Source organism: Python bivittatus, unplaced genomic scaffold, assembly GCF_059951505.1.
Source record: "Python bivittatus isolate LINGU-HERP-01145 unplaced genomic scaffold, Pbiv_v1 ctg000220_np1212, whole genome shotgun sequence".
Taxonomy (NCBI): Eukaryota; Metazoa; Chordata; class Lepidosauria; order Squamata; family Pythonidae; genus Python; species Python bivittatus.
This window is the reverse complement of record NW_028277048.1, coordinates 24,918,752-24,934,221: the sequence shown is the minus strand read 5'-3', so window position 1 is coordinate 24,934,221 and position 15,470 is coordinate 24,918,752. Positions and strand designations below refer to the sequence as shown.

Below are 15,470 nucleotides of genomic sequence, written 5' to 3'. Positions count from 1 at the left end.
TACTCCAGACAAGAAGCACACCCAGGAATACTAGGTCTATCTTTATTGTAAGGTTACATTAACAGAATCTTGCAAATCTGAAAGTACATCTCTCCCCCTCACCTTTACAGTCCAAGAAATTGAAATGTTTGCCACAACCCCATTCCTTCTGTGGGCTCAGCTGTCTCTTTATCTGACTGTATGGGTCTTCCTCCTGTCTCCCAAGGTCATTCCTACATACCATTACACATATGGAATAAAATATTAACAGCAATCTAATCTTGCCTCTTTCCTGTAATATAAAATTATCAAATTTGTCATATGGAGCACTGTTTCCCAACCTTAGCAAGTAATAAAAATGTCTGGACCTCACTCCCAGAATGCTCCAGCCAGCATGGTCATTCCTGACGATGCTAGGAGTTTAACTCCACACAACTGAAAATACTGCCACGAGTGAGAAAATATCTGGAGGGAAAACAGTCCTACATTTATTTCATGTTGTTAATCTACATGGAAATCTATTTTTACTACATAATAATTTTAATTGCACCTCTGTAAACTAAAGTAGTGATTCAGTAGGTCTGTAATTAATGCCTTTCTCTTTTATATCACACCAAACTAAATCAAGCCAATGTGGACAGTGTGATAATATACCTCTCTATTTGAAGCTGCTGGGCTATGACCAGTGCACAGTTTCTTTTGTGTTATAGTTATGGTTTATCTAAACTGGAGGAAGAACCGACTTCTTCATCACCAGTATGGGTCAGCGAGGAGCTGGTCATGCTAAATATTTCCTGTCAGGTGAAATGTTTTCAGATCTGTAGTTGTCAGCAGGTGATATGTGAGTTTGAGAACTGTGAATTGATTACAGAATATTTCTGTTCAGCTTTAAATTAAATTTGGTGGATATGTTCAGTTCTTCTTTCTTCCCCAATTTAATACACGTTGATTCTGAGCTGATCATGTATTTCTAACACAAAAATGCACTCCAGGGGATTCTGATAATAAAAACATAAATATAGAAATATCATCAGATATTTTCCTGTAGTCCTAGGCTATCTTTAACAAATTCTTCAATTCTGGTATTCATCAGATTATTCTAAAGCTACTTGCTTCTTTTTTATTGCAAGTTGAGATGTATTCTCTGTTTCAGGCCAGTCTTTTCCCATTTGTTTTGTATCTGGTCATTTTATTTATTTACTTATTAAATTTATATGCTGCCCATCTCCCCCAGAGGGTGACTCTGGGCGGCTTACAATTAAAATCCAAAACATTAAAAACAATAAAAATATAAATATCCATATCCATATCCATATTAAAATAACTAATAACAATTCTATATAAAAGCCTATATACAATTCAAGATGATGGAGTGAGCAGTATCGATCATCCCACCAGCCAATTCCAACAATGCGAGCCCCCATCAGGCCATCTGGCATAGCTGTGTTTTCACACTTTTTCAGAAGGCCAGGAGAGTGGGGGCGGCCCACACCTCAAGTGGCAAGCTGTTCCACAGGGCGGGGGCCACGGCAGAAAAGGCCCTCTTCCTAGACCCTGCCAGCCGAAATTACTTGACTGGTGGGGTCTGCAACATGCCCCTTCTGCAGAACCAAGTGGGGCAGGGGGCAAGACGTCTCCTCAGATAACCTAGTTCTGTGCCATGAAGGGTTTTAAAGGTTATAACCAACACCTTGAATTGGACCCAGAAGCAAACCAGCAACCAATGCAGCTTGTGTAACAGAGGTGTTATATGTCATTTTGCAGCAACATTGCTCTACAGCCCCCGAAGTTACTTCAGTGACTGTTGCTTAATATAAAAATGTCAGAAGATAGGCTATTTTTTCCATTACTTTTCTTTTTTTATATATTTATTTTTTATTATTAAAAGAAAAAAAACAGTGCTTTAACAAAAAAGTGAAATACAACAAAGAAAAAGATATGTTACTATATCATTATAACAGTAAACAATTACAATTCTATATATACTTAATGCAAACATTATACTAGTACTATTTATTTCTAATACATTTATATTACTATTTTTTTAACCTATTGTATTTTGTATAAATGAGTCCCATATTTCATTATACTTGTCCCTATATCCACTCGTACGTAGCAAGGGCAATCAGGTCTTCAGTCCATTGAATAAATGGGCCATACATTTATCTTTCCAATGCTGCAATATTAATCTTTTGGTTATAGTAAGGGCATGGAGAATCCATTTATGTTATCCGGTTATCAAGTTCCATGTACTGGGTATATAGTTCAAAAGAATATTATCCTTTGAAAATTTTAGCTTTTGCTACAATCATATTTATATAGTCCTCTACTTTTTCCCAAAACTTGATAAGTATAGGACATTGTAAAAACATATGCTTTAAAGAGGCACAGTCTTTATTACATCTTCAACAAAACGCTGTTTTTGAAAATCGTTTTCTATGCAAATGTAATGGAGTCCAGTAAATTCTAAAAATATATATATATTTTTGCTGTATAAGTAATAATTTGAGGTCCATTGACATTCTTGCTGTAGAAGTTAAAACGCTCTCCCATTGTCTAGACAACATAGGAACCTCTAGTTCTTTATTCCATTCATTTCTTAACATCTGCATATCAAATTGATTTCCTGATACCAAGTATCTATAAAAACTAATAGTTTTTTTTAGTTTTAAAGGATTTAATAAGTTGTTCTAATATCTCAGGTATCTCAGATGCTGCTGGTCCAAACAATGTTGTTAACAAATGTTGTAGCTGTTAATAATGCCATGATATTTATTTCTTAACACAGAATATGTTAAAAATTCATCTTCATCATCTATCAGTTGGTCCAAAGTCAGTATCCCAGCTTCCAACCAATTTTTCCATATCACCATCTTTTTCCCAATTTTTAATGTTGGGTTTCCCCATAAAGTCAGTTTGGCATGGGAAAGAGTCAAATATTTTTTTCATTAGCATTACATTCCATAGCTTTCTAACTGACGAAATTGTTTTCAGAGATTAGAGTTTTAGTATATTTAGATCCTAATGCTGTCCATCCAACCAAAGGTGCTGTATATGTATATTTCAAAGTTGCCCAAATCAGAAAATTAACACCACTTGTTGGCTTCCAGTATTTAATACTTTTAACAAGCATGATTAAAACCGAATCCTCCCTCATTAATTGGTAATTGCATTTTCTGTAAAGATATTCTTGGAATTGAAAAACCCCATAGAAATTTCCTAAACAAAGAATTTATTTTTTAGAAATATTTTCCAGATATAAAAACTGGAATTCCTCACAGAATATAAATTAATCTGAGAATAAAGTTGTTTTGAGAACATTCATCTTTCCCCAAAGGGTGAGATTTAATGACTCCCATCTATCGATATCTGAAGAAACCTTTATATATTATTTACATTACATGTTACTGAGTTTATATCCTTTGGTATATGTATACCTAGATATTTAATGGATTCCTTACAGATATGGAACTGATATTCCTTAAATAAATGGGTAACCAAATTTTCACCTATTGGCATCAATTCTGATTTGGACCAGTTAATAGAGTTACCTGCTATTTTACTAAGGGCATCTATTCTTTGCATCAACACTGGAATAGTAGTGTGAGGTTTAGAAATAAACCAAAGAATGTCGTCTGCAAACAAAACCAATTTGTGTTCAGCTGAGTTGTGTACTACTCTGTAGATCTCCCTGTGTTGTCTAATAGCACAAGCCAAGGGTTCCACACAGATGTTAAGAAGCAAGGATAAAAGTGGACATCCTTATCTAGCTCCTCTAAATAGTGGAAAAGTAGGAGAAAACATACCATTAACCTTCACTTTAGATGTGGGTGACTCATTATAGTATCTTAATCCATTTTATAAATTCCAAAGGAAATCCAGATCTATTTAGTACAGCAAACATATACTATGTATTTTATCAAAGGCTTTTTCAGCATCTAATGACAAAATTACAAATTGACCTTTATTTTTATTCAAGTCTATTAAATCTACAGCTAACCTGATGTTATCTGCTACTTGCCTAGTTTTTATAAACCCTGCTTGATCATTCTTAATAACAAACTACATCACTTGCTGTAATCTGTTTGCTAACACTGGTGTTAAAATCTTCTTTTCCCTTTTATTTTTAATCTTATTTTTGTATGATGCATAAGCGATAATTCTATTTGAATGTATGTTTTATATGCTTCCCATTCAAAAATTTGGGCATTCAGTGTTTTTGAATTCAAATCAAAATATTGTGAGGTGTTTACCTGCATTTGTTGTGGAAATTCTTTATCTTTTAATACGGTAACATTGAAATACCAATTTCTCAATACCTTAACCGGCTTCTGAAACACATTTCAAGGCGATTGCACTATGATCACATACATAACAAACATCAGTGTTACATTATTGAATTTGATGATATAAGGTCGAGGATATTAAAAAAATAATTAAGCCTAAAAAAATTCTGATGCACATTTGAATGAAATGTATATTCTCTTTTAGTTGGATACATCAAACACCAGGGGTCTACTAATTCAATTCTTCTATATAAGTCTTAACTGTTTCCCTTAATAATGATTCTTTTTTCCACGCCAGTGTATTTCTATCAAGCTCAGAATCCAATATTTCATTGAAATCTCCTCCTATTATCAATTTATCATAAATATACTCATTCAAGTATTGAAAACATTCATAAAACATAATAGGAGAATCTAAATTTGGTCCATAAATATTAAGCATAACTATTGCCGTCTCTGCTATTTTGGCACACAAAATTAAATAACACCCGTTTACATCAGTTATATCTTGTACATCAGTTGGGAATCCTTTTCAAACCAAAATGGCCACATCTTTAGCTTTTGTTGAAGTATCTGTGAGGTAAACCTGTCCTGCCCAATCCTTCGTTAGTAAAGATTTATCCTGTTCCATTAAATGAATCTCCTGTAGATAAGCAATATCCACCCTTAATAATTTTAAATATGCTAAAATTACATTTTGTTTCTTAGGTTCTTGCAACCCTTTTACATTAAGGCTAACTAACTTCATCCATAAATTTTATTTTGGCCCACTTATCAATATTCTCCCAATACATTTTATGACCTGTACCATTAAACATATATCTATATATTAAGCATAAACATAAAACTTTATTATTAGGTATTTGTTTTCTGTTACTTTCCTTGAATACCTTAGGGTGAAGGGGATGAGAAGAATTCAGTATAATGGTTGGGGATTACCTATCTTCTCTTATGATATTGCTTTTTTTCAAGATAGATTATGGAGGATCCTCTCTGTAATTCTTTCATCTGAGATGTGTTTTTCAGCCAGATTATGGAATACCGCATTTTAGGGAGATCAGTCTGGCTTCTCTAGTTTAACTAATAACAAGCTATTTTAAAGATACTTTAAATATTCTTAAGAACATTAAATCTGTTTAGGTTTTTTACTGTGTTGCTTAAGGCTGTTTTTTATTATTTTTATATTGACATTTTGATTGTTAGCTTGGGTGTCTTTAAAAGAGAAAAGGTAGAAAACAATTTCTTATTAATAAAGACTCCTGTAGAGAATTTAATATATAATTAATCCTATCTCCTCTTTTCACTATAATAGGATGATCTAAATTTGGTCTTTTTCTTAAGTTCTTCAGTTTCATACTTTAATGTCTAAACTATACCATTTAAAGAACAAGCATCTATATGAGCTTGTTCTTAATTATTTTTAAAGTCCTTATTTTTGGTATACTCCTTTCTATCAGGTATTAAAAGATGAGCGCAGTGATGTGGAGAGCAGCTCTGAAGATGATGATGTGACTTCAAACAACAGAAAAGGAATTCTTAATACTTCAAGCAACGATCGCAGTCGGATAAATGGCCATGTAATTAGTGATCAGTGGGTAGAAGAGTAAGAACAGGACAGCTGCCCCCACCCCAAAGATTTGAGTTCAGATGTCTAGAAATGTCCACAGTTCCAAGAAATCTTTAATCAACTGCCACATTCCCAAATCCTCCAGCAAATCTGAAACAGGCACAGCACAGCAGTTTTGCACAGAATGGAGGAAGCTGATTACTAGTGCAAAACCTCTTTCTACTTTATCTTTTTAAAGAAAATAAGCCATTTTGTATTTAATGTTTGTTGAAATGTGTAAGAGATGGAAGGAGGGAAAGGAGCAGGCTTCAGAACATTTTTGGGGGGAGGTTAAGCTTGGTCTCCAATAGGTTCTGTCTGCTTTACTGCATTCCAGGATTTTGGACAATAATCTAGTCACTTCATATTTCTTGCAGCACCTACCTGTGTCCTAAGGAGGCTAAAGTGAGCTACAACTGAACATAAACAACCTGGGGATTGTGGTAGAGATAGAGTGAATGGTTTGCTTATTAGTGCATGGCATACCAATGGCAAATAATGTTGTTTTTTCTTATGTCATCTTACTGGGTGTTAAGGAAGATTAAGCTGTCATTTATTACTTTTCTTGATTGGTGCAGCATCTCCAAAGTCTTGTAATTTCCTATAATGTCCTGCTTTTCTTACAAACTCTGGATTTGAGGTCATGTAAGAATTACCAAACAAGATGATAGCTTTCAGTGCTAGGATTATAGGTAGGGATGACCAGTGTTTGTTGCTGATCGCTCGTACAGGGAAGTTGTGAACCTACCCATGTTTTCAGAAGAAAAGTGATGTCCTGGACCAACCTCAATCTTGTGTGACACTGCAGTGGCTGCCACACAGGGACTGAATGGGTCTCCTCCCTCCACTTGCCTTTTATTTAATGGTACTTCAAAGGAGATGGAAGATGGGGAAGTGTTGTTAGGACTTGGGCTTTGGAAATCCCCTGGATTATTAACATTTTATATCATTGTTTACTCTGTGATTAAAAAATGCTTGATGAATAGGATCTATGAATTTTGTTTTATTGAGAAAGGTGATTTTCATGGTGGGCTTGAGTTATATTTTACTAACTTGCTTGCTGTTGTCAAACTTTAGTGATGAAAAAGAACTGTCATTTTGACACTACAAAACAAATAGCCCCTGGTTGTGGCTCAGTAGGTATTGTTGCTGAGCTAACCCTAAGCATGGTCTTCTGCTGGTGTTGACGATGATCCCTATGCTGGCTCTTGGACTTTTGAAAGAGAAATTATTACTTTTTTGTTTGTTTTTATTCTGGTCCAGTGGAAATGGATAGTAAAAATAGCTGCATGCTAGGTAGTATGTAGATTTAAAGGAATGATGGAACAGAGGGGCCTAGCCATCATCAACTGAAGAATGTTCAGGGAATGAATCATCACATCCAAGAAATACACATTTTATTTTTGAAAGAAATCTTCCAAGAGCCACTTAGACTGTTTCCTATGTCAGAAGAAACAAGTTATTTGCACTGAATAACATGTTTGAGATGAGATACAGACATTGTTTTAAAGGCCAGAAAGAAATGACAACATATAATAAATTATCTGTACATAAATCTTTTAATAGTTGCTTCACCAGTTTCTATTGTAGGAACAAGGAGAAAAACTGCATGTGAGAATCTGATGACTATATCATTACAGATATTTCTACTTTTTCAACACAATTCAAAATTCCCATTCTGTATGGCAGAAGATCCCGGAACAGAAGTTTCTGATAGAACCACACCAGTCTTTCATTCGTTACACATCCTATGAGGTGTTGAGAAAGTGTTCAGTGCTTAGTATCATCAGCATTTGTCCCTTGCGCCTTCAGTTGCTTATTTCTCTGAAATGCCTGATACACACCAACACTAAGGAGGAAGCCACCATATAGAGTAAGGAGCATCATAGAGCCCGAAAATGTCTTGTAGCCAAAGTCAGCCAGCTGCTTTGCAGAAACCATTTTTGCTGTGGAGAAAGCAAAGAGCTTGAGTCATAATTAGGACATGATGGGGGGAGAGGCTTTTAAATATATACACTGTACAGAACTTGTTAAAGAAGACTAGTAGTAATGGATGTTTTGTGGATTGATACCTGAATAGAGGAAACCAAATTAATCTCATAAAAAGATTGAACAGGATCACCACCTTGATCAGAAAAGGCAGCAGTTCTCTACTGTTATCATGATCTTTAATAACTGGATCTTCTCCACTCGATAAAAAAAAAAAAGGTACTTAAAATAGCACGTCTTACAGCAGCATAGTTGGCACATGAAGTTTTGAAAAGCATTCAGAGAAAAAAATGCTGCTGTCCTTCCTTCGATTGAGTATAGCATCCCATTCAGAACATGGGTAACTGGTTCAGAATAGCTTTTTAAAGACAGAAGTCGCATTTATAGCGTGTTGTGCTAAAAAGAGATGAACGTGCAGCAATTTAAATGTTTGTGCATGAATACACCCAAAAGGGGTAAGTTATACAATGGTGAAACAGCACTTGGAAGCCACAGGCTTGTCTAGATGAAGAAATTCCAGAAGGTCTCGGATTACTTCTCTTTTCATGGAGAGCAATGAAATCCACCCTTTAGAGTCATCTTGCTGTTTAAATGATACTTTATCAAAATGACAGCACATTAGTAATCCCTGTTTACATCAAAACTTTTTTTCACGTCTCCTGCAGCTCCTGTCTCTTAAGTGCAGGTTACTTCAGGACAGAAGATACCCAATAAGCCTCCCAATGGATCACGGTGGTGCTAGGGCAAAAGGTTCCTCCTCATGAAAGGACAGTTAAGAAAAGATAGCTAACATTTTTGTCTTTAAAGCCACATGTGGTACTGGCTGGTAGGTCAATGGGCAACAGGTCTGCCTACACCTAATAGATGCACACACAGCCTCCACTTCAATGATCTCAATCAGCTGGTGGTTAGAGAAAAAAAATTAAAGCCATCCCCTTGTGACCTACCAATGTCGCAGCAACCTGATTTTTTGGAAGTTCCAGCAACCAACCAGAGCCCTCTCAAGATAGAAGCCAGAGGATCAGATTCCTTTTGTTCTGAAAGGATGCTATGGTCCCTGGGTTTTGCAGTAAGAAGCTGATTTCTTGAAAAGTCCTTCTTACAAAGGCAAATAACTCCAGGAACCATTAATATATAAGCCAGTCTCTCCTTTAGGGCTGTGATGGCAGTAATAAGTGGGGTATTAAGTGATGGGAGTAATAAAAAATGTTCTGATACTGTTTTGGAGATTTTCAGTTAAGTATATTTTTATATAAATTTAAATTGTGCAGGCAGGCTGACATGGGAGAAGACAGACCTAAACAAGCTAGTAACTGGCAGCTTTCATAGCAGTGTTGCAATGTAGTCCTGCCTGTGAGCATCCTCCAACTACCTCACTGCTGCACTGTAGACAACCTGCAGTTTTCAGAGTCTGCTAAGGGTCTTCCTTTGGATTCTTAAGGTTTGATGAAAGGTACAGTGCAAAATCAACATTTTTTGGGTTAAGAAAATACATCAAAGCAAGCAAACTCTTTTTCTCATTTCTTAGCAAGGATTATTTACTGCTAGTCAAAACAAGGTCATATACACTCCCCTCCTTTACCTGCCCACATAACAATGTGAAAGTAGAAAAACATGAAAGGGTTTTTTATATACTGCCTTTGTTTTCCAAGGAATAATACTGAACTAATATATATGTACATGTGGCTATTTCTTATTACTCTAATCACATCTTACTTTGTTAGACACAAGCAAAAGGTTAAAAATATAGTAACTAGCCTTTGGCAGACAGGTATAAACTTCCTCCTCTTGCTCTGGCTGTTCTATTTTCTATCATCTTCAAACCCTGCAGTCTACATTGAATAGATAAAGTGTCATGGTGCCACCTCCTCTTTGTTTTGGGTACACTTCTCTGGATTGTGCCCTTTCCCACTTCAGCTATCTTCTGCTATCTCAGGGACAAAATAAAGCTTCAGCTGTGTAACCCTGCCCAGTCCATTTTAGTTACTCTATGCCAGCCACTATTGCGCTTTACTAATACCAGCAAAAAACCTTCAACAGTGTGACATCTATATTTTCTAGCTATGACACCTCCATTCAAGTTCTCTCCCCAGCAGTTCTTCCCAGAGTCCTCTCTATTGTTTCTTACAACTTCACTTCTGATGCCAGCTCAATAGTCCTTTGTCCTACTATGAGAATATTACTAACTCCCAATCAAAGCTTCTCTTGCTAGCTAGCACAAAGTGTTTATTTGGATGTCTCCAATAATGATCAACCAGCAGGGAGCCATGGGTGAAAGCAAACTTTCACAGTATTCCCAAATACAGAATGCTCTAATGATAAGCAAAACTATCAGGCTTCCATTACCATAGCCAGTTTCAGCTTCATCAGGGGCAAATTTGGTGGATAAAAATGTGCTACTGTACTTCAGTCTACAGAGAGGAGGACCATGTCAGAATGTGCTTTTATTTTAACATTTGAACTTGGTACTTTTCCTTGTGCAGGCAACCTTTTATCCAGAAATACAGATATTACTACTGTTGCCACTCAGAAGCAGACCAGTACAGCTTGGCCCAGATTTTTCCACCACAGCTGATAACAGATCAATGTGAAGGCTGAGAACAGGAGTAGTACTGGTATGGCCTTGTCTTAGGAATTAATGTAGCTATAAAAGGCTGTCGAGGTGTAATTTTTGAATACCCCCCCTCAGAAGGAAATTAATACAAATGGGACATGACCTCACCCACCTCTCTAAATATATGTACATTACCTTTAAACCTGCTTTTGATTGGCTTGAAACCATTCTGAACTTCGTGATGGGGGAAGGAAATCTCAGTCTAGGTGTCCCCATATTGGCACAGTAATTCATCTTCCCTCAACTTGGTTGAGGGAATACATTAGAATAGAGTGTCCATCATCTTCAGACACCATTAACACACGCCTTCTCTTTCCTGTCTCAGAATTATGGACCTTTAAGGCACTAGGCCAGAAAGCAGGAGACCGAGTTCTAGTCCTGCCTTTGGCACGAAGCCAGCTGGGTGACCTTGGGCCAGTCCCTCTCTCTCAACCCTGGGAAGCAGGCAAGGGCAAGCCACTTCCAAAAATATTTGTTCCTGCAGTCACCGGTCAGGGGTGGCTTGACGGATCGTAATAATGAGTTCAGATAAAGCAACAGCTACTATTACTAAGAGAGAGTCAGTCTGGCGTAGGGGTTAAGGCACCAGGCTAGAGACCGGGAGTTCTAGTCCCGCCTTAGGCGCGAAGCCAGCTGGGTGACCTTGGGCCAGTCACTTTCTCAGTCCCGGGAAGCAGGCAATAGCAGCCACTTCCAAAAATGTCTCCAAGAAATCTTCAGGGACTTTTCTGCATGGTCGCCAAGAGTCAAGACCGACTCAAAGGCACAGCCACAAAAGCCCGACAGAGCTTTCCAGCCATCCCACGGACGGATCAGAAGCGCCTCTTCCTCCCCCATCTCCGCAGGGTCGCGAGCCCGGACAGCCGTTCCGCCGTCTCGTGACGCCCAAGCAGCGAATGCGGGCAGCTGCGGCCTCCCCACCGAGGCTCTGAGCAGTACGTACACAATTTAACTCCAGCCGTCATTATACCACCCCGTAACAAACATACCCGTAAACCTCTCCTCCGCTGCTCGGCTTCGCGGTGCGCAACGCTGACTTCTTCCACTTCCGGGTTCCTTCCGGCTGGGCGCGGCCGCGGGTTAACCCCGCTCCCCGCAGGAAAGGGAATTTCCTGTCAGGAGGACCTCAACGTTTGCATAGACGTAGTAAAGTCAAGACTCATTACCAATGTCTAGAAAAGGAACTGTTCCGAGACCCTAATCGCGCTCTTCTTCCTCCTCCTTCCCCCGGTGCAGGAGCGAGACGATTCCCCCAAGCAACGTCGTTGGGTTTCAGCCTCCCGTGCAAGCTGAACGATAGCGCCCAAGACGGGAATTCCTGATATTTTCAGCTTAGTTTTTTTGGTGAGAAAAGCGTGTTAAATTCTTAAAACGTTTCTCAGATTAGACGCCGAAGCGGCTACAATTTGAAAGGCTGTAGATTGAAAGTGGCATTTTGACTTCCTCAGCCCAACCCCGTGTTCCACGCCCGCCGCTCCAGAACGTGGAAATCCAGCCTTCCGCGAAGTTGCATAGACACTCATAAGACGTTTAAATGCTTTACAACATTAATTAGTTGGTTGATTGATTATGTGCCAGTCATTTTCGACTCCTAGCGACCACAGAGATTTTCTCCATGATTACAACATTAAAGCAGCAGCTTATTTAAACAGGATTTTAATTTTCAGCGGTTAGTCAAGACACGATGCTACTCACTGCATTATTTCTTGACTTTTTTAATAGTCAGCTTTCCCCTTTCCCAGGTATCCAAAGCAACGGCATCCAAAGGCCATAATATATTGGATTCCATGTGTGAGTCTACATTCTATAACTCTATGTGTGCTGATATCTTTTCACGAAACTTTAAAGCCTAGGTCGCCAGATTTATTGGTGCCGCGGTGCATATTGGGGCTTGTAGTTTTTAATGAGCTTGCCCGCCCTCTGGGTCTTTGATTCCATTAAATGCGTTAAAGTAGGGTTACTGTGCCTGAGATGTAAAATATAGACGGCCACGAGTTGGTCACAGAATTTTTTGTTTATTTTTATTGTTATCTCGCGGTCGTCCGGTTTTACGCAACATAGTAGTTTTAGTTAAGGGCAGCAATATTCCTGGGATGAGCGAGGGTTACATGTGAATACAAATGGAGGCAACGGAGGGGAGGGGAGCTATCTTTTCGGGACCACAAATTCGGAAGTTCAAAAAGAAAAAGGAAGACCTTGTGTCCTTCTGAAAGTATTGCATAGGCTGTTTTATCCCGGTGAGTGAAGAGCCGTTTTCCACTCCTAGCGACCACATAGATAGATTTTTCTCCATGACGATCGATCTATTCCTAACCCGTTTCTTCCAGGTCTCCCAACGGTGCACTCATCGCCGCTGTGGCTGAGGTGTGAAGAGTAGCTTTACACATATATTATAACAAAAGGGATGTGTGTACAGTATTTTTACCGTTACCTGTGGATTTTCCTGGCGTCTCTCGTCTGTAATAGGACTATGGCTACTGTGGTGGGGCTGCAAAACTCCAGGCGCTGCAATGACACAGATTCTCTTTATTGCCACCATGTGGTGGATCTGAATTTTTTGGTCAAAATATGATAGCCCTATTTCTTCCAAGCCACTTTCAGCTGGGCCCTGAGAGGGAGACTGACTTGAATTTTAATATTCAGGTATTTCACATTAATATCGACTTGAAACTAGCATGCACACTGGTCCAGCTCCAAACCTCCAGTGAGCAAAACTACATCATTTAAGCCATGCCTTAAGAGTTCAGACCATTCCTTGGAGTTATCTCATAGGGTAGCTTTTCAAGTGTGGTAAGATACATGGAAAATGTGTACTACTTTGTCAGATGTTATTAATATTGTCACACCTCTTTAATGGGATTGGGAGAATTTTGATATTATTTACATCACTACTACCTTCACTATGATAAAGAAAAATCTTTTAAAGCACTAGGAATAATGCAAAAGTGGAAAAGAAACAAGAATCTTTTAAGTGAAAGCTGAATATTCCAAGAATATATTTTTTGTGGTAACAGTCTAATATTGTCAGGTCTCTAAAAACTGTTAAAATACTTAGGAAGTCTTGATAAGGGCAAAACTAAGACACAATAATGTGCCACTGTCCAAGCTGGACAGTGAAGAAATAAGTCAGGAATAAAAGAGATCCTTCAGAATTACTGTGCTGGTAAAGGATGCGGTAGGTACCATTGTCTGTTGGTGAACAAATCAATCATTATTGGAGGAAATCAAGCCTAAACTTGTCTTATGACAATACTATAGCTTTCCTGTTTTGGACACATCATACAAAAAGAAAGGTTGTTAGAGAAAGATACCATGCTTAGAAAATGCAAAAAAGGAAGACCAGCAAGCTGATGGATGCCATTCTAGCAATAATTATCCATAGGCTCACCATGAGTTGACAGCAACTAACGGTGATAGAGTATGCCAAGTCTGGCACCTTGTTTCCCTTCATCTAGTAACCAGCCCCACTGTGACCATCATGACTTACTTCTGAGTAGGCATGTGCTGCACTATAAAATAAGAGTTGAAATAGCTTTGTAAAATGGGCTTAGCACCATCTTCTATTCCAAAAATGTATAATTAGTCAAACTCATTATACTTGCAAAGTCAATACAAGTAGTCCTCACTTACAGACCACTTGTTCAGCAACAATTCAAAGTTATGATGGTGCTGAAAAAGGAGATTTATGACCGGCCCTTGAAGTTGCATCTGTAGCAGTGTCCCTGCAGTTACATGATCACCATTTGCAACCTTCACAGCCAGGTTCTGACAAGCAAAGTCAATGGGGAAGCCAGCAGGAAGTCACAAGTTGGGATCACGTGACATTGTGCTTAATGACCATGGGTGATTTGCTTAACAACTGCAGCCAGAACTGACATTGTGTCACCCCAGTCATGTGACATTTCACTTTATGACTGCATCACTTAGCAAAGAAGTTGCCAGTCCCAATTGCAGTCGGTGAGGACTACCTGTATATGTTCAGCAGTTATTAAGGGCAGCTTTTGGGTGAGAAAGAGAAAATAGGAAAATCAGTCCCCACAGTGCGAACTGAACTTCAGAAATGCTAAGGTGATACTGGGATGGGGAGAAAGTTTTCTCTTAAAGGTCCAGAGTAAATTGGCCATAAGAGGTGGAATTGATCCATGTGAATATTATAACCAAAGTTCTTAGCTCACTATCATACATTCTTTAACTTGCTCTTCTTCCGTTTCAAGTCTTAGCAAAAGTTTATACATTTCTGCAATCACATGTTCATCATTTGTACATAATCCATTTTCAAATTCCGTTTTACAGTATTCTATTCCTGATACTTTTTTATCTATATTGAATCTTTTAATCTTTCCCTTGCACGCCCTCGCTCACCCAGCAGCCACCACCCCCAGCCCCACCATGCCTCGCTGTCCACCTGCGCACCCTCCCCCACCCAGCAGCAGCCACTTACCTGCCTGCCTGCCTGCTTGCAAGCCACCTGGGACTTGCGACTTCCTGCTGTCTTCCCCACTGACTTTGTTTGTTGGAAGCTGGCGGGAAGTTGTGAGGAGGTGCTCACTTAATGACCCATGATCCCGCTTAATGATGGCGACAGGGAGTGCCAGGATTGCCACTGCTAAGCGATGCAGTCACATGACATTGCACGTTACAACCACATTGCTTAGCGATCGAAATTCCAGTCCCAGTTGCCATCATTAAGTGAGGACTACCTGTGGTTACCCTAAAAAGTTGGTTTCCTGCCATTCAATACATCTCAAGATGTAAAGACTGCTCTGGCAGCTGAGAGGCATAACCCTTCAGCTTGGTGGCACAGACGAAAGGGCTTTGGTTTGGGATTAGGCTTTGTGTTGGAAAGAAGATTGCTACATACTTTGCGGAAACCACCCGTCTCTGGACCCCCTCACTTTCTAGATACCCTCCATGCTTACTTGGGAGAAGGCTTGAAGTTATGGGCATAGGACTGAGGGATACTTACTATGGCTCAAAAGCCTGAAGTCTACATTCA

At 38.8% G+C, this 15,470-nt stretch overlaps 2 protein-coding genes across 4 annotated transcripts in view; one reads left to right on the top strand and one right to left on the bottom strand.

The window, feature by feature from the left end:
- CERS5 (ceramide synthase 5) overlaps positions 1–6,859 on the top strand; it is a 43,515-nt gene extending 36,656 nt beyond the window's left edge. For 2 of the 3 annotated variants that reach the window (XM_088138173.1, XM_088138171.1), the window contains one exon: positions 5,723–6,859. In XM_088138173.1, the coding sequence (XP_087994299.1) occupies positions 5,723–5,872 (150 nt within the window). In that variant the 3' untranslated portion in view covers positions 5,873–6,859. The remainder of the gene's footprint in view (positions 1–5,722) is intronic. The other variant, XM_088138172.1, reaches the window with a different exon arrangement.
- A 552-nt stretch (positions 6,860–7,411) lies between these two features.
- On the bottom strand, positions 7,412–11,618 carry COX14 (cytochrome c oxidase assembly factor COX14). Its single transcript, XM_007432600.3, has 2 exons — positions 11,464–11,618; positions 7,412–7,817 (listed from the first exon to the last, which is right to left on the bottom strand). The coding sequence occupies exon 2, from the start codon at positions 7,810–7,812 to the stop codon at positions 7,642–7,644; it is 171 nt and encodes a 56-aa protein (XP_007432662.1). The 5' UTR covers positions 7,813–7,817; positions 11,464–11,618; the 3' UTR covers positions 7,412–7,641.
- Between the last annotated feature and the right edge of the window lie 3,852 nt (positions 11,619–15,470).

Bases quoted from the DNA above. Each gene is read 5' to 3' on its own strand.
- COX14 (XM_007432600.3), bottom strand. From the start codon at position 7,812: ATGGTTTCTGCAAAGCAGCTGGCTGACTTTGGCTACAAGACATTTTCG.